At 36.5% G+C, this 19,206-nt stretch overlaps 1 protein-coding gene across 3 annotated transcripts; it reads right to left on the bottom strand.

Moving 5' to 3' along the window:
- Positions 1–4,677: 4,677 nt before the first annotated feature.
- Positions 4,678–18,374, bottom strand: LOC148861576 (homeobox protein LUMINIDEPENDENS-like). Of its 3 annotated transcripts, none has more exons than XM_088941012.1 (13): positions 17,854–18,374; positions 17,123–17,150; positions 15,580–15,710; positions 14,689–15,038; positions 14,504–14,597; positions 14,328–14,421; positions 12,787–12,916; positions 12,630–12,696; positions 12,518–12,561; positions 12,336–12,424; positions 7,993–8,430; positions 5,913–6,442; positions 4,678–5,800 (listed from the first exon to the last, which is right to left on the bottom strand). In XM_088941012.1, the coding sequence occupies exons 1-13, from the start codon at positions 18,001–18,003 to the stop codon at positions 4,847–4,849; spliced, it is 3,099 nt and encodes a 1,032-aa protein (XP_088797138.1). In that variant the 5' UTR covers positions 18,004–18,374; the 3' UTR covers positions 4,678–4,846. The 3 variants fall into 3 exon arrangements, with proteins under 3 accessions (XP_088797138.1, XP_088797139.1, XP_088797140.1); XM_088941013.1 differs by having other exon boundaries at positions 12,657–12,696; XM_088941014.1 differs by having other exon boundaries at positions 12,666–12,696.
- Between the last annotated feature and the right edge of the window lie 832 nt (positions 18,375–19,206).

The raw sequence follows: 19,206 nt of genomic DNA, 5'->3' as shown, positions 1-19,206 counted from the left end.
ACAATATGGAATCCCATGAAGCTCTAATCTCCTAAACCAAAAATTATTACAATACTCTGAGAGAACGGCATCCAGCCACACATGGAAAACATCTCCCTATGAATACAGGGGGAAATTCAGAATGTGGCTACTCTCTAGATGACATGCTATTAGGATGTTTACATAATTTTTGGTTTTAGAAAACCCCGTTTTGACAAAAAGTCATCATCTATCCATTGAATTAGTAGCATAGCAGTCATTATTGTGTAGAGCAGTCAAGAAGGCAGTGTTGTATTCTGAGGATCAAAGGAAGCGGGATTTTATATTAAAAAAAAGGCGGGAGAGTGACGAAGAAAGTCACAATAAAGTTGGAGTGGAGAACTTATCTGAAAGCGATATATTCTAGGGAAAATTCCTCATTAGTACCATGTATTTTGAGTCTAGTGTTACTTTGGTTCCCGAACTTTAAGATACTTTTTAAAACGTATCAATTCAGTATCTATCGTTAATCAGCCGTTAGTGGTATTTGAAAAAGACAAATGTCTTTCAAGTGTCATCTAATTTTCTTTATCAATCATCCAAACGTTGATAAAAAAATTAACAATCCCAAACCCTTGCTTCTTCTATTTAAGAAAGTTGGGGTCGCATGTCAATAGGCATTTTGGACCCCAACTTTCTTGAATAAAAGAGGCAAGGATTTAAGGTTGATAATTTTTTGTCAATGTTTGGATAATTAATAAAGAAAATTAGATGACATTTAAAGGGCATTAGTGTCTTTTCAAAGGCATTTAATGGCAGGTTAACGGTAAGTACTGGATTGACATGTTTTGAAAGTTTAGGTACTGAATTATTGTATTTTAAAGTTCAGGGACCAAAGTGGTACTAGGCCCAAAGTAAAGGGTACTAATCAGAAATTTGACAATGAGAGGATCCGGTTAACTGCCCAAAGAACCTAAGAGTAGGTCCAGTGAGTGCAAAAAAAGAGAGAGAAATTAGATTGAGATGGTTTAGTTTAGAACAGATGTTAGAAAAAGTGATTTGTTACAAATTGAAGGGGCTACAAGAACAAGAGCTGTGGGCAGACTAAGAAGGATTTTTTTTTTGGTTGAATTAATAAGAAACTCTTCAAGAACATATACTTTAAGGATGGATATGACACTACATAACAGGAATGGAAAAACTAATTCATGTAGCTGACCCTATATAATTGGGACAAGGCTTAGATGATGATGAGTAGGAAGCCCTTTGTTTTGCCATCACAACAATGCAATTTATGCTCATGGTGGAAGGTTGTTTACTCTAAATGCACAAGCACAAGCGCTACTGCGCTAGAATCAGCTTGACCGAGATGCATGAAACAAGATTGCTACAGGATTGCTGGTTTTCACCCCACCACCTAAATCTTGAATGAATTTCTTTTTTTTTTCCCTTCCAACCTAAATTGCATTAGGTTAGGATTTCAATTGTTCCCTAGAGAAACCAAATGCTGTATATGATTATATATCAAATTTGGTGTAAATGCATGGGTATGTAAACAGGCTGTGTAAATTTTAGTTTACTTTTGCTTTAGATTTAACATGTTTGTTTGTTAAAAGTAAAATAGGAACTAAAATGTTGTTGTCCTAATCCCCCATCATATGGAAGAAAATGGAGGTAAGAGGATGTGATCCCTACTTTCTATGAAAGAGAATTGAGGTAGGAAGAAGGTGGTACAAATTTTTCAGATGCAAAATTTATATTAGTGAGTGCAAATGAGACAAGTTCAACTTTATTAGGTAGGAATGCAAATTGTGGTTACAAAAATATGAAAAACTGAACCAGGTGCAAAATTTGTATAGATTGCATTACAACCGAAAGCAGCCAAAATACAAATTTCTCTTCATTTGTAAAAATGAACCACAAATCATAAAGACGGTCATTTCTCACCATGCCACAAGGCCCACAACTGCTATTTAAATCACTGGATCATTGTTGTAATATTACATATTACGTTTGTTTACACAGAACAAAAAAAATGGCGATGATTGCTATTAGATCACTGGATTATTGAATTGTAATATTACGTTGCTTTCACTGAACAGAAAGAACGGCGAAATTGAATTTATGTAACCGATACCATATAGTTGGGACTGTAAAAAAGCAAATTACTGGATGTTGAGTGCTCACTTTGAAACATCGACCACATGACACTACAGCCACATATTGTGAATCTTTTCATGAAGTGGTTTTGTCCCAGGGAGTTAACATGTCAGTATTTATCTTAAATTTAAAAATATTAGGGAACTTGTGTAAAACCCACCATTCCTTTTTACGAATTCTCTTAAACTCACCATAACATTTCAAAATGTCCAAAACTCGCCATGTCAATGAGGCAACGGTAACTTGACTAATGGACGTCACTAATTCACTATTTTACCCTTTCTTATTTTCATACTTCATACTTCCAAACTAGGCTTAAACAGTTATAGATTTTAGTCTATGTAGTATGAAGTAAAAACAAAATTTGTTGATTTGCAAAGTATAATACATTTATTTGAATGAGAAAATGTTCAAGTCATGGTCCTACCACAATGCCTCTCCTAATTGTAATCTTAACGCTTAGATATTAAAACTTCAATTCAACTTACTAACTGGAGAAGAGAAATGGAAAAGAAAAGCCACCCCCAAGAGTTACTTGTTAAATTATAAAGATTAAAAGAGAAGAGGATAGTTCACTCCCAAGGAAAGAACTATGGAGAACTTAATTGAATTGATACACTTAAGGGTAGTTCACTGGCTGAAATCTTTGGAGTTATTTTCAGATTATTCCATGGTTGACATTTTGAAAAAGTGGAAAGAAATAACTACCTTGGCCCAATGTAAGAAGACCTCTAGACCTTCTTGGTCTCCCCCCCTCTTCCCTCCCCTCTCCTTCAGGATTCATAAAACTGAATTTTGATGGTGATAGCTTAAGGAATCATGGGCCTTCTAGGATTGGGGGAGTTTTTAGGAATGAGGGTGGGATTATTAATGCCTTATTCTCTGACCCAATTAGAGAGGGTAACTCTATTAGGGCTGCGATTTTAGCAATTCTGGAAGGAATCCAAAGAGCAAGAGACGTAAACATTCGATGCATGGTCATTGAAGGGGACTCGGAGGTGGTGATTAGGTGGCTGATGGTTTGTGGAGCTATGAAAAGAAAAACTTAAATGGTTGAGTAGGGATATTGAGGTGAAGTACAGTTGGGTGAAGAGAAGCACCAACTCAAAGGCTGATGGGTTAGCCAAGCAAGGGGCGCTTAAGGAATCTATTTTTTGGGATAATTTTTAGCTTGCTTTTTTGTTCTTTGTTGTGGGGGAGTTAAGATATTTTACCTCCTCTTTCTTGCACTTAAAGTTTCACAATTTTTATTATCTAATAAAGCATCTTGTTATTGATAAAAAATAAAGTGGTTTGTAGAATTCAATTGCCATTTTAACAGTGATTCTAAACAATTGTTTTTCTAAAATGAGAATGTAAATATAATTCACATTCATGAATTCACTAAACCGGTTACAGATTGTTTTGATTGTCTACCTCATGTCACAATACAGAATTCAATTTGTAAACTTTTTTTGCTTCTAGGTACTCCATATTTAGTTTTTGTATATAAGATCATACCTTTGGGTGCTCCATGTTGGATATTTTTGCAAGCCTAACTGTTATGAAAAGCATTTTGGCAAGTCAGTCTAATTGTTGTCTAGTATCTTTATTTCTTACCATCTGAGCAGGACCAAATTCATATTAGCAGAGAAAGCCACTGGTGTCACGTTTGATGATTTTGTTGGACAGAAATACATAAAAAAGGAATTACAGGAGATTGTGGGAATACTAAAGAATGATGAAGGATTTCAAAGCAAAGACATCTATTGCCCAAAAGGTGTTCTTCTCCATTGGCCTCCCAGGACTAGTAAAACACTGTTGACTAAAGCTATTGCTGGAAAAGCAGGACTTTTTTTTTAACAGCTAATGGTACTGATTTTGTAGAGGTGATGGGTTCTATAATGATGAAATGAGTGAGGGAGGGATAAGAACATAGAGAAGTAATGTCCTGTATGAAGAAGCAAGGAAGTATAGTGGTGCCTCTTCTTGATGTCTCTAATTAAGCAAAAATCGGATTTTTTCGAGTGCCCTAATTAAGCAAAAATCAGATTTTTTCAAGTGCCCTAATTAAGCAATAATCAGATTTTTTTCAAGTGCCCCGTTTAAGCAAAAATGAAAAAAAAAATATGAAGGTGAAATACCTAGTAAAAGGTTTCTTGGACATTGAGAACAAGAAAGACTCTTAGGGAGCGGGAATCTTACATATGAAATAGGATTGGGCGCTTAAGGGAATTTCAGTAAAAAAAAAAATATTAACAAGTTTCAGGGGCAGTTTGATAATGAAACTTGCATTTAGGTTGATGTGGACAATTTGGGTCAATGACCTTTAACAGTGTTCCAACAGATAGTGAGTTTTAAAAAACAAAATCTCACTGACATAAATTTTTGTCGTTTTGAAAAGTTATAGTGAGCCTATCAGAATTCATAAAAAGTGATTATGGGTTTTAGACAATTTCTCAAAATATTAAAGTTTTCATTTGATAGCCCAGTAGCCCACGTGCTCGATTCCTATTGGCCGGTCGCAGCAGACATGAACTCTGGCATAATGCTCTTCCAAGTAATTATCCACACAAAAAATAAGAAACGGAGTGAATATGACTTGTTAGACGTTCTGCAACTCTCCATTATAGACTGTGTAACATAACCGACTCAATTCTCTTCTCAGGTCTAAAGACCGAAATCTATTCACAGAGAAGAAACTATCCTAATCGATATGCTGTGCATCACACAACGACGTAGTATACAATCAGTGCCTTCGATCATGCCACCTTCTGCCCCCATGCCTACAGTCCCGATTCAGGCGGCCTGAGCTCCGGTGCCTTGACCAATCGGGCCTAGAATTGCGGCCATAATCCCTTCTGGCCTCAGTGAAGTTCCACCCCGATCGGTATTCTGGGGACCTCATGGGGCTCCTCTCTGGACTCCACATTTCAAGCTCCGGCTCAGAAGTGAACTCTTTTGTCTCCCAACGTGTCGCAGACAACAATGGAGGCTGCCCAAGAAACGCATTATAATTGCTTTGGTTAGTATGGACAATGGAATTGGATGCAGACCCCTGTCTATCCATTGTCGAGTCCGAGAAGGGGCCCTGTTTTCCAGAGTTAGACGCATTGAGTGGCATGGTGGGGTATGAAGGTGAAAAGATCAGGGGCTCTGGTAGTAGAGGCGGCTGTGGCCGTGTCGGAGTCGGCAACAGAGGTGGCAACTGAGGCATCGAAACGAATTGCCTCTCATTTGGTGGGTTCAAAACAATTGATACGGTGGCAGAGTTTAGGTTGTGCATTTGTCCAATACTTGATGTTTCCGGCCGCAGAAGTGGACTGGATGCGTGGAGGTTTTGTGAAGGGGGACAAGTAACGGGAATGTGAGTCATGGGTAACAGAGGACTGGACAGTAGTCGTTGGTTAGGGGAGGGATTCATTGCTGTCAGTTGATTCTCGGGCATTCCAGCAGCCAGGGTTTGTTGCGATGAGCTTGGCTGCAATGCTGGTAGAAGCTGTTGGGATAATTGAGTGATGACAGTTGGTATTTGTGCTGTGATGACGGTTGTTGGAAGTTGGGGTCTCACAGAAGTTGTAGCAGGAGGGTTCTCCAGCAAAGAAACAGTCGCGGGAACTGCTGGGAAACCAGCACCTCCTCCTTTGGTAGCTGGAACAGGTGGCTGCAACAAACTCTTGGTGCCTTCTGATCTCCATGCGCTCTGAAAAAAAAAGAAGGAAACCATTGTAAAACAAGCAAGAAAATTACAGACAATCAACTTTTGATTGCATCTGAAATATGCAGATACTGTGACAAGTATTTAAATCACATACCATTCTGCGTTCTGAGGGAGGAGTCGGGGAAGGAAGAGATGTGATTTCCAGCTTCTGTTCGGCTTTTCCACTAGACCCATTTAAGCCCCCGGGTAGACCAATTCCACTAGCCTTGATCATATCGAGAAGTTTTACTGTTTCTTCACTCGTTAAATTGCCACATTGGCCAGATGTCAAGGCAAAAACGAGTTCCGGGTTCTTGAGTAGCACAGCAAGCAACTCAAGGTCCGGTTCTGGAGCACTGCCATTGTTGGTACCGACTGGTGTGGTAGCAGATTTATCTCCATTATTTTGACAGGGTGAAGGCAATGACGCTGCATCATCATCTGGTGACTGTTCGATTGGGATTTCTGGGGTCAATGTATCATCATAGTCTATCTCGAGGTCCCATGGTTCCTTGGGATTGATTGGGATATCTTGAATATTGTGGTAAAAGGTTTCCTTCTCCCGTCGTAATCTCTCTGTCTGAATTTCAACTTCTTTGCTCTTTTCCCCTGCGCCAATTCCCCACAGACCGTTGATCCTCAACTCTGCAGAAAGAGAAGGCAAATAAAGGCTGAATTCCTTGAAAAATATTATCTGAATTCAGGTTAAACAGATATATCAGAGACAAAAAACACAAAATAAGAACCGCATCGCCTAAGTAAAATTATGCGTCTCCACACCATCAGCCTTTCTTGAAATTCAGAAAATGCTTTCCCAAAATAAAAGTATCACAGAAAACACATCCAGGCAGCAGCATTCATCGCAATCAAGGCTGATGAAGCAGAAACCATAGTATTGGAAAGCACAGAAACCCCAAAAGAGGAGCAAAAAATGCATCTCCAATGAATTTAAAAAAGGCAGGATTACACGAAAATGATCATATCACTTAACCTTCCAAACGCCCACCTATTGTTCGGTTCATTCAAATTTTAGTATCGACCAGATATCATGCCCATTAATGTAACAAGTGATTATATTTGAATTAGTAGACGTTGTAACTGTATCTATGAGGTCACCATTAATAAAGCATGAATTCTCCACTTGGCAATTGGAATATCCTCCTAGAGCTCCCAGGACCCCATCTAACATATAATTCGACAGAAATAGATTTCAACCTAATCGAGTGAAGTCATTCTTCATAATAGTCACCCTCAAATCCCCGCCTTGTCGTGCTAAAGGCTAAAATAGGAGGAAGACGTGAAAAAATCTTTGTGCTAGTAAATTGTTGATCATTGGCCAGCTGATACCACAGAAAAATGATAACCGAAGTCCAAAGATAATTCTTGCAGAAGACATTTTTGCACGATGGTTGTTCATTTTATAACCAGGACTAGCGAAGAAAACCTGAGTCACTACAATCATATGCCATGGCTTTATCTTCTAAACCACCTGTTATGACTGCATCTCATAACGCAGAGGGCCTCAAACCCACAATAAATTGCTATCGTTTACAGATCTCTTGCACATATAAACTGGCTCAATTTAGACCATCAAGCAGATGATCCAGCAAACAAATTGTCGTCCAAGTTAAATGATTCTGACATTCATCCATCCTATTAATTTGATGGTCAAAACCTACGCTATGCCAAAAGAAAAGACAATTAAATCATGACATTTGCTGAATGTGTTAGAAGGCCTCTATGATCAGGGATACCCAGAGTTCTTTACATGGAACCCATGCATTCCTTCCAGTTCTTATATAGCCATTTATGGGCAATGGTATACCCTCTACTCCTTATTTTCCAACGAGGCATTTACATATACCCATTGGAAAAATAAAGTTACCTAATCTTTGTGACCAGGCATTAGCAAAATTGTACTTTCTTCATCTTTTACATGCTAACAACTCACTCCACCTCGGGTCTGACTTTTAGGTTTCAAATTACAAATGAATGTGAAATGGGAAAAGAATAACAGCTTTTGAAATGTTCTCCAATATATAACCCTGAATTACCTTTTGATGTATTCAGAAATTATTAATTCTTAAAGTTTGCACAACTTCTTAATGGGAAGATATATCTCAAAAGACTCAGCTTTCCTGCACCAAGAATAGATTTGGCAAAAAGTAAATGAAACCGACCAAATAAAAAAGTACCTGGTGGTGTCTGCCATGGAATTCGACCCCTCTTCAAACTCTCCTCAGGGGGTACCCGGAGTTCCAAGCTTGGCTTTAAATCAACTGGAGCTTTCAACATAATAGGAGAATTTTTTGAGCCAAGTACAGTAGATTTAGTGTCTTCCTCAACTTTTGATCTAATGGGAGTTTTATGTATCGACTGTGAATTGCTGGTCTGAGAAGCAGAAGATTTGACTGGATCTTCAGTCCTCTGTAGGAGGCTGTGTTTGGAAGGTGAACCAGTCTTGCCATATTTGCTTTGCAAGAATGTAGCCCGCATTTTTGCTTTTTGGATATCATCAGCTGACATCGGACGGCCTTGTATTGCAGGTACAACTTTTGCACCCTGCTGGCTTCTTCCACCTGTTTTTTGACCTGGCTGTTCTACCAGTAGAACTCTCCTACGTTCTCTTGTTTCTGTGAGCAGCTAAGGAAATCTACTACACGCTCAATGAAACATGTATAAGATTGATTCCAAACTATGCTGCATGCATTCTTTTAACTGGGACAAGTAGTCATATAGATCCATGTTGGATTCTCACACACTAATGAATTCAAGCACAATGCTTCTGGACCTCCATCTAGTTTCGTTTCTTACTTGCTGGACCTTGTTTCCCATTGATTACTTACTCAATTACTTGTATGATATGTACCATAAAGTATATGTTTACTAGTTCATCTTTTCTTATAGAGAGCTTTCTGGTTGTAAATATAACATTGTTGTTTATATCAAAAGGTGAAAAATATATTAAAAACCAGAAAAATAGTAACAAAAAAAAAGTGTTAACCATGTCAGCACTTAGAGGAACTCTCTTTTATGGGGAGTTCAGATCCAAAACCCATAAAATTTGGACGTCCAACCCGCATCAGGATTAATATATCCAAATTCAGGCCTTAAATGAGTTGCATGAAAACTGTTTGCCCAATTAAGCCAGATTCAGATTGTAAATGGCGGATTTGTTGACAATTGGATTATAGTTGGTTTTACTCATGATTCACTCCAAGAAATCTATACATCAAGGAATGGGAAAAGGAAAAAACAAGGGGAAATTATATGTAGTAACTAAAATATATTTATTTATTACTATACTTAATTTAAGTCTTAACTTTCAAGAGGCTGTGGCATTATTTAAGCATGCATTTCATTTAGGGGGAATATATGTGAATCTGATTAAATAAATCAAATATCAAATACAGATATACCTATATTCAATCCAAATTGAACCCGTTCAATATCTTTCCAATGACTCAGATATAAAATTGTAGCTGCTGCTTATCTGAACTTTAAACAAGAAAAATCTCAGAAACAGTAAAATAAATGCAATCATATGCTCATATATCTCATCCCTAATCAATGTGATGATATTAGTCTCAGCATCTTTCATGAAACTCCTGAAGATTGTAAAAATGAAGATAAAAGGATAAAAAGTACTGGGTGACTCCTCTGACAAAGTTGATTAGAAAGATGCGTCAACCTGGAAAATATCTTCACAGATTTGCATCTGTCACACTAAATGGAAAAAAAAATAAAAATAAAACTTTCACAAAACTCCTCGTGGTTCTATTTGGTCATAGAGGACCAGGACTGTTCATTACTTTCTATGGCCAATGAGTGTTGAGAAGCTAATCTTAAGACAGAAAAAAGTCCTTTACAATGTTAATGTGGAGAAAGCACTCAAACAGAACTAGTGACTGTATTACAGAAGGTGGCATGTATTTTCATTCTGTGAAAACTGCATCCAAAGTCGGGGAAACAACATTCATGGTTTAGCATCAAAGCCTCAGAAGAAGCATTTTATGGGTAGATGTGGAGAATGCATTCAAAGAAGACTAGTTGTTTTAATATAGCAGATTAAGGAAGGGGAGAAATTGGATAATGACATGTATTTCTATGACTTCTATCCTTTGAAGCGAAACCCTGTGATTTCTCCATTGGAACTATATCCCAAATCAACCGGACAATTTAGAACCAAAGCCCCAATAGACCTATTTCGAGCCTTCGAGGAATATGGATCTTCCGCAGTTCCACTTCTTGGAGCACACAATATGTAACATCAAATATGCATGCAAGTACCACTTCTAATGCATTGGTTGGAATTTGGGAATGATTTTAATGATAGATGTACAAGATGGGTTGACAGCTCTATGATGGGAACTATGTACGGAATCGGAAAGGTCACATGTTTCAAACAATTCCAAGAGAACTTTTTGTAGACCACCGTGTCACTTGACAACAAAAGTTGGAGAGGAAGATAGTAATCAAGGACTGCAATAGAAAGCTAGCTAGAGAAATAAATAGAAAATACGCTGAAAGAGGGATTCTATGTTGTTGTTGTTGGCTTGTCATTAATTGCTTGTGAGAGAATTTTACTACGGGTGTACAAAAATAATCAAGCTTAACATTTCTATGATTCATAAGGATCTCAAGCAAGGTTCAAAATATCGATACACCCGATATGCCGGTATGGGCGTATTAGGCAAATCGATACTATCTTTTTAATTCCTTTTATTTTTTTCTAAAACCGGTTCGGGGGGCCAGTTTAAGTCTCCTCCATCCCCTGAACTGGTCAGACCCCGATACACCCACTATAGGGGCATATTGGTGGGGTCCCAGAATGATACGTATCTACCAATACGGGCAGATAGTTGTTGATACTTTAAACCTTGATATCAAGTACTGTACTTTTCAAATACATACAAAACAATACAAAATACAAGGTTTTGCAACTACATAGTTGCATTTGTACTCATTTTGAACTGAGCCTAATATTTAGTACGTGGCACAATAAATAATAGGAGTCAAAACGGTCAAGGCCCGTAATCAAGCACCTAATATAAACCCCACATGGTGAAAGTGAAACCATCCTCAGGATGATTCATTGTGCATGTAGGGAAATCTTTCATTTGGTGATGTTGCTTAATAGTTGGGATTTGGGAAACAAGTGCTGGTATGACTTCATCTTTCAGCAATCACCACCACCTCATTATTTTTTAGTTCAGTCTTAGTAGTTTGTCCTAACATAGGTCAAACAAAGGATACATCCATTTTTCGAAGCATTCGGCTGGTTCTAGGCTTTTTTGATTGATAATGCCACAAAAGATACCCGGCCACAACAAAATGAAAGATTGGAATAATAAGTGAAGTACAACCCTTACTCATCTTTTATGAGTATTGACTCAAGAGCAATAAATCCTTAGACCTATTACTTCAGTTTACCTGGCCCTCTTGACATTACCATGGATTGTAAAAAGAACAATATTTTTATTGGTACATCCAAGGGGCCAATATCCATCATCAATGAAGTTGGGCATTTTTCCCTATATAACAAAAGCATTATAACATCGTCTCACAACTGAATCATGTGAAACTCGACTTTAAACCTTTAAGTAATGCAAATTCAATGCGAACAGTGAGGTAGAAAATTCATTATGGAAAAAGACTAGTAAGATTAATATGTAAAGCTAAACTTGCTGATCTGTTTCATATTCATAATATCATAAATGCTTGACTTGTTATTGATCCTGCACCAGCCACATAGGCAAAGTAGTGTGCTTTCAAAATGGATACAGAGATCTATCAACTTTGGGAATATTTTAATCTTTCATCATGCATAGGCAAAGTAATCTTTTAACAAGTATAATAATTCATGTAAATCTATGATGCCAATAAGGTACGATGTGGGAAGAATTTTGACCAATCAAAACCCCATGAGTTTTTATGAATACCAATTAATTGATTACCATTTTATGATACCACGAGCAACATTAATCATTGGTTTGCCCCTGTATTATATTTGTTTTTTTATCAATTTTTGCTATTGTATTTTATGCAAGGTTCATAATATCGATACACTACCAGGTTTGTACACATGCTCCCCTTTTTTCACTCAAAATCTCACAGGGGATAGGTCTTAGGCTCACCTAACCCCTGAACGAGATTTCAGAAAAGCCTTTAAAAAGGCATATCAGCCACCTGCCAATACGATACAGTATGCCCAATACAGGCATATTGTAATTTTGAACCATGATTTTATTCCATATATTTTTCCTTACATGATGATACATCAACTTTAGTGGTAAACTTAGAGGAGAGTAGGGGTTTATGGAGGCCCTTGACAGTTCACCAATATTTAGGTTCCATTCCTGGGATTTGTCATGGTTTTGCAATTTTATCTGTTTCCTAAGAAATGCTACCAAATCCAATGTTAATGACAACTTATGCAGTTCCATTTCTCCTGCTTTACTAAGGCTCTGCAATTTGTTTGTTTGTTTGCTTGTTTGTTTGTTTTATAAAAGAAACAGAATAGTAGTAGTAAGGATACGCGGTAATGATACAATTCTTGTATGCCTTCTGTTTGAATCATCTGCGGATGCAGGGAGCAGCTTTAGAGCTCGGTAAGATTCTGATTCCCTGAACAAGATTCAAGAATAGTGTCAGCAACCATAGAAATAATTGTACCTAAGATTGAACTAAAGTGGCTTCAACAAATAATTGGAAGCATACCTGCCAACTTCTGAACTTCCAGAAGTGAGAGAAAGAATCTGCCCCTGTAAAAAAAGCAACAAGAATCAACTTCTGTAACAAAGAAACATTGATAGAAGGAAACATTTAATACCCATAAAATGAGCACAGGAATATCAACTTTTGTCACCTGCACCTCATCACTGAGAATTTCACCAATCCTGCACATGTCCAACATTTGAGAAATGGATCAGAGAGAGAGAGAGAGAGAGAGAGAGAGAGAGAGAGATCACGAGATATGAAAAGCATGCCTCTGATTCCTGATTATTTCTTCGTGTGCTTCACCATTGGAGATCACGGAAGTTGGTTTCTTCAGAGCTTGGCTTCTCACAAATAGTTTGCTCCATCTTGATAACAGAACCCTTGCCCTGTTTGATATATCTGATCTTCAAATCAGATAAATGAGTTTCAAAAGGCCATGCTAGGAACTCAAAATGATGAACTGGCAAACAGCAAGAAAATGACTTTCTTCCAGAATAAGAGTATATCCCCATCACGAGAATTAAAAAAAAAAATGAAGCAGTAGTTCTCAAAAAAGTTTGAATTTCACAACAAGTGGGCAGTTAAGTGCTTGAGGCAGGGTCTGGGGAAGGACAGATGTACGCAGCTTTACCCTGTACACACAGAGAAGCTGTTTCCAATTGAATTTCACAACAGGTAATAAATCAAAACCTCAAAAAATCAATATTAAATGCTATGCGAGTTTTATGCTTATTATATCCTTTCAATGGTAGTTTCATGTTCTGAATGATCACACTACTAGATCTTTTAATTACTGAGTTCTTTATCAAGGAAGACTTCTAATGGAAAGTTTTGCAGCATCATATTGACCCTTAATTGAGTTCGGAAAAATCAATCATGAAATTCCAAACTGTCTCTACAGTAGGCATGCATGTCTCTAACAAGTGAAAGTGTCCGAGACAGCAGTAAATGGGAAGTCCAGTGCCCTTGTTCAATCGTTAGAGTTCCAGACAAATCAGAGTTCACCCTATTATGAAGTAGCACAAACAAATGCTGACATGATCCTAGCTTTTTGAAATAAAATGTTCAACTCCAGTTGCTGCCTGGCTTACCATTTTCAAATTGCAGGCTATATGGTCCTCTGAAGATGTATAAATATCATCAAGCACATATAAGACTTCAACTTGGAGATTACAATTGAAAGTATATGGTAACGTATCCCCTTCCTCCTCTTTACCCATAAACAGACAAGTGATAAAACTTCTTCACACTTTAGATAAATACCAAGTTCCTGGGAAACTTCCTTTCCTGTTCTTGACCATAATTCTTCTCTATTGTTAATCATACAAAATATATTGATATAAACCGTCATTTATCCAAGAAAAAGGAATGAAATCATGATCAATATCTCCAGGACGCATTTTGTGCATACAGAAAAATCTCCATGCATGAGATTATACATATGCTTCAGCAGAAACTCCAGTACGTGTTCCTGCTATTCATTTTGAAGTAGCTAGCTACTGCATCAAGTATCACACTATTGACAACTTACATATTTGAGGCAGAGATATAGCTAAAAAAATAATGCTTTCGGACAACAGCCATTATCATCCATTCCTTTCTAGATTATTGCCAAATGAATACACACACAAAGTTTAATCTCTTTCCAACTCCTTGCCCAACTTCCAACCCCCAAAAGAAAAGGAAAACATTCTTAAATTCAATTAAATATTTCCTTGCTCTTTTATATCAGCAATTTATAAAACAATAAGCTAGAGCAGCAATCCAACCCAAAGCAATCGAGACATAAATCTTTAAACTGAGAACATACCTGATGTCCGGTAAAACCGCAACCTGTTAACAGTTTGCAATATAGCCGACATATGCACTGGCAGAGCTTTATGTAATGGAAGGTGACAAAGGACCTATAAAGAACCCATTATAATCTAGCCTAAGATTCATACCAGTTGAAGGGTTGATGAACAAATAGGATAATAAAACATGCACCTTCAAAATGACAAGAAGAACAGTGGTTTGTTCCTCCAGAGCTGCTTGGTTCAACCAGGTAGCCAATATCATTAGACCATCTTTAGTTAAAAACCTGAGAATATGTCAAAATTCAGTTGCGTCAAGCAATAGAACAAGAGGTGCATCTTTATTTCCCAAGATCAGAAAAATGATATTTTAAGTACCAATATAATACTGAAGAATTTTGTATCTGCAGTATCCACTCCATCAACTTCACCTGCCCAGAAAATGTTTCCTCTTTCCTCATCAAATTGAAAATATTTTCAAGGAAATTTTTATCAGAATTGTCTATGTCAGGTATAGTTTCATCCTGTGATGAGCAAGAAGGAGCTTCTTCAACAGTTTTAGGGTCCACAGAGTTCAAAGGAACTGGACTAATAGGCATGACATGATTGGAGTTGGTGGAGCACCCATCATGAGATGCCATGCCGGCATTAGACCTAACCACTTTTTCCTTTGACAACCGGACAAGCTTCCTAACCCTCGAACGCTGACCGGCAAAGAACTCTCGAACCTGTAACTAAGCAACAAAATATGGATGTGAGCAATCTGATTATTTAATCTAGTAAATCTAACTTTAAAGTGTCAAAATTGAAGAAGTGATGCAACCCTAGAAACAAGATCAATCTTCTATCTTCCACAGTACAATAAGCAGTTAAAAAAGCAGGAGATAATATAACTCAATGGAAAAAGTATAGTCAAAGGCAACTATATTTTTGGATGACAAAAACATATTACAATGTAAAGAAAATCCTCCTAGACTTTTTTCATTTTAAAAAAATGTTATTGAGAAAAGTTACCTTTATCTTGAGGCATGTTAAGTAGCAAGTATTCAATATAATTGCTAAAGATGTTCTATAAACAACATTCCATACAAACTGAAGAAAAAAATCATTATTTGTGAACAGAGATATATGAAAAATGAGAATATGCTTATCCAAACCCCAGGAATTTAAAGCTCTAGCAGCATAAATGAACATCACTCAGTAAGCAGTCCAAAATGTCAGCTGTTAAACCAAAACAAACAGATAAGAACGTTAAAAAGAACCAACAACCTGCATGACTGTAACACCACAAAGTGCACTGATCTCACGTGATTCCTTCTTGCTAATTGTATCTTTTATAGAGAAAAGTGACTGCATATATTTCACAGCCTTGGGGTTTAGCAAATCCCTTGGTCTTTTACCTGTAAGAGAAAACGAGAACATAATTAGGTCATGGCTAAATACTTTTTTTTTAAAGGTAAGGTAAAGTTATGTTGAAAGCCCATAAAAGAAAAGCAAAAAGTATACAAATGAAAGTGAGAGAAGCAAAGTATATGTGGAGGGAATAAACAATACAGGAGATATAGAAACAGCGATATGACAGGAGGGACTCAGGATGATCAAATCTCTTAAAAATACAATAATGCAAAAAAATAATAATAGAGATCAAGTATGAAATTTTTCCAAACTAAATACAAGGCATTTAATGGAACCATATAAAGAGACTCCATCAAAAAAAGGAATAATATAAAAGAGGAAAAGTTCTTAAGCATCTTACCTAAATAATCATTTTGCTTTACAGAATTTCTTTCGATCAGTACAAATTTCCAGTATTTTATTAAGAGTAGAGGATAAAAAAGTACAAAAGGAAGAAGAACATAAAGAAAACTAATAGGTAAGCCTATATAATTTATTTCTTTAATCTAAAGACTCTAAATTACTTTCATAGTCGAAATGACTTGAAAAACAACAACTCCCAAAAAAAAGCTTCTAAAGTTTACTTTTTGGCCAATTACAAAATTGGCATAAATTTCTAGTAAGGAAAAAGCTTCTAAAACAAATACCAAACTAGGCATCCTAAAACCTAAGACTACTAGATCTGTAATTTGAAAAACTCAAATAACCTGAAAAATAGAAATCACACCACAGGCCCATTGGTTGTCCCCAAATCAGCTATAACTTGATCAAATCTGAATCATACAATCCAAGTCTTGCTGGATAGGCAATTGAACAACCTATATAATGGGGCTTAAGTAAAACAGGAAATTTTTTACCCTTCAAATTTAGGCCACAAATTGAGTAATAGACCTGAGACACTTTTTTCTCCTCAATCTATTGAAAATAATAATCTTGAATAATTTGTCACACTTTCAATGTTTTCTTTGACCAATAAACTTTGAGAACTTTTAGAAATAATTTTCCTTGGCTGGATGCTAGGAGATTTCTAGAAACAGCTTCAAAGTTTAAATATCAAAAAACACCTAGTATATCACAGTTAAACTTCTCTATTGTGAGAAAGAAATGCTTGGAGGAGCTTAAATAGATAAACTTTGACAGGCAGTCACCCAAAACATGAACGGAATATAGTAGCAATAGGTCAACTGAATTTGTTGATACATTTCATATGGTTAAGACCAACTGAATCACCAAATTTCATTCTCTGCATAATATCCTCTTAGTTCTATTGCACACAATTATTTTTGGACACAATTTGTAACATTAAAAAATTAAGTCATAATAAATCAAAGTCCTTGAAAAAATATCCTGAACATCCATTGAGAATTAACTTTCACAGTACATTTGTTATCAAGATCCTAAATGCTTCACAGCTTACCAATTTTTATCGACAGTGCACCAGCTGCCTGTACAAATTCCAAAATACAAAACCAATGAGTTACAACGTTCAAATTGATTGGAAGTTGGGAAAAAAAGAGATTTCAACATTCAAAACAAACACATTATCATGATACAAAAATTACAGAAGCGTACTTTCATAGAGATAAGCACATAAATGTTGTTAAACATATCAGTTACAGATTATGAATTAGTCACCCAAGGTGGTGAGACTCATCTTGTATGCCCTTGATGTGTGTTGACAGAACCACTATGTGCGTTATAGGACATCCAGGAGTCTACAACCTAGGTGCCCCGACACTTCAAGGCACCTAGAGGTGACCAGACTCACCACGGTTCACTATAATGTATAACAAAATATTAATTATATTTAGATCACAAGACAACCCTATTTGTTTCAAATTCCATTTCTTTCTTCGTCATGCATTACTACAAGTCATCCTTATTTGTTAAAAGATGAATTATTTCATATGCTTAGAGAAACCACATCTGGACGAAAAGAAGTTAGAATGAAAAACTATAGTTTACTGATCCGGGTAGAAAGAGCGGTTATTCTACTCCAGAAGAGAGAGGGAGAGGGGGGAGGAAGAATGGGAAGGATAACAATAAACGCAAGCGGGTATCTACGAATCTATAAAATCGAGCACTCTAATTCATTGTAAGTTGTGGTTTTAATAATGTCAACCAAAACCCTAAAGATGAAACCCGTACCATCTCTTGAGATAGAGGATTGGCACCCGTGAGTTTGCATTGCCTGACCACAATCTTCTGAAGCTGATCGATTTGCTCGTCGAAAAGCTCCTTCTGAGATTCTACAAACATCTGAAAAATATTCGTCGAATTCTCCATGCAAGCCTCCATTATGAACCAGAACCATGAAAATTGCAAAGCAATATATCACAGATCAAGGGATACAAGGTATGATTCCAAACATTAGAACTTCACTTAATGGAGAAGAAACCCTAATAAAAAGCTTTAGCCTCCGGTTCGAAAAGGGGTGGAGGGGGGAGAAATCAATCAAGCATAAGCTTGCGCAGCGTTTTCTTTACAAATGCACCACTTCAGAGAGAGAGAGGTGCCGGTGCGAACTTGGGTTGCCGCGCGCGAACCTCAATCCACCTCGCGAACGAAAAGCTCCACGCACGTTTACGAAAACCTATTTATAGCAACTTACTGGATAAAAAATGGATCTGGGTGGAATTGGAAATGACCTCGAAAGCCAGTGTGCTTTCGATTTTTTTTTTTATTGGATTTTGGGAAATAAAGATGTTACTTTTGATTGGATTTTGTGCGGAGGAGTTCTATTTCTGATTTTTTTTTTTTTGATAAAGATTTATTTTTCTGATTGAGTTGTTAGAAAATGACCTCCAGGACACCCAATCGGCGAAGGTGTTTACTTTTGATTGGATTTTGTGCGGAGGAGTTCTATTTCAATTTTTTTTTTTGATAAAGATTTATTTTTCTGATTGAGTTGTTAGAAAATGACGTGTGGGATTTAACAAGAAACCCCAACTTTAGCATCATAACTAACGGGACCCGTGCGATGCACGGGATTTTGTAAAAAAAAAAGTAAAATAATGTTTTTATAAATAGTTCTACTTAAATATTGTAATTAATAATATTAATTAATTATTTCTGTATTTTTTAAATAATATTAATTATTACAAATTAAGAATAATAATGCAAATGTAAATACTTTTAATTAAATCATTTATAGTTTGTAATTTTATGCTACTTGTAACATAATAAATAGATATCACTGATGTATTTTACATTAAGCTTTCAAAGGCCATAACTGATTTGAACGAAGTGTTTATTGGTGGAAAGCGCCCCTGAAAATCAACTTGAAATGGAGAAGAGTTACCCAAGTCGCATTTCATAATTCAAGGAAGAAGAAAAACGAAAAACAAAGAAAAACCACCCTAAAATGAAAAAACGATGCATTTCAAAAGAAAAATGAAAAACACATAAAAAATGAAACTTATCTCTCCAATTTACTATAAGATGAAAAACAAAAAACAAAGAAAAAATTATTAACCTAAAACTTGTCTCCAACTTTTTTAC

This window comes from Nelumbo lutea, chromosome 4 (genome assembly GCF_056320005.1).
Source record: "Nelumbo lutea isolate HS-2025 chromosome 4, American lotus-T2T, whole genome shotgun sequence".
In the NCBI taxonomy this organism is placed as follows: domain Eukaryota; kingdom Viridiplantae; phylum Streptophyta; class Magnoliopsida; order Proteales; family Nelumbonaceae; genus Nelumbo; species Nelumbo lutea.
The sequence above is the reverse complement of the archived record's forward strand: the minus strand, read 5'-3'. Positions and strand labels throughout refer to the sequence as shown.

Bases quoted from the DNA above. Each gene is read 5' to 3' on its own strand.
- LOC148861576 (XM_088941012.1), bottom strand. From the start codon at position 18,003: ATGGAGGCTTGCATGGAGAATTCGACGAATATTTTTCAGATGTTTGTA. The intron at 14,598-14,688 runs GTACTTAAAATA...ACATATTCTCAG, and splicing joins AATTCTTCAGTATTATATTG to GTTTTTAACTAAAGATGGTC. The intron at 14,422-14,503 runs GTGCATGTTTTA...GGTTCTTTATAG, and splicing joins TTCTTCTTGTCATTTTGAAG to GTCCTTTGTCACCTTCCATT.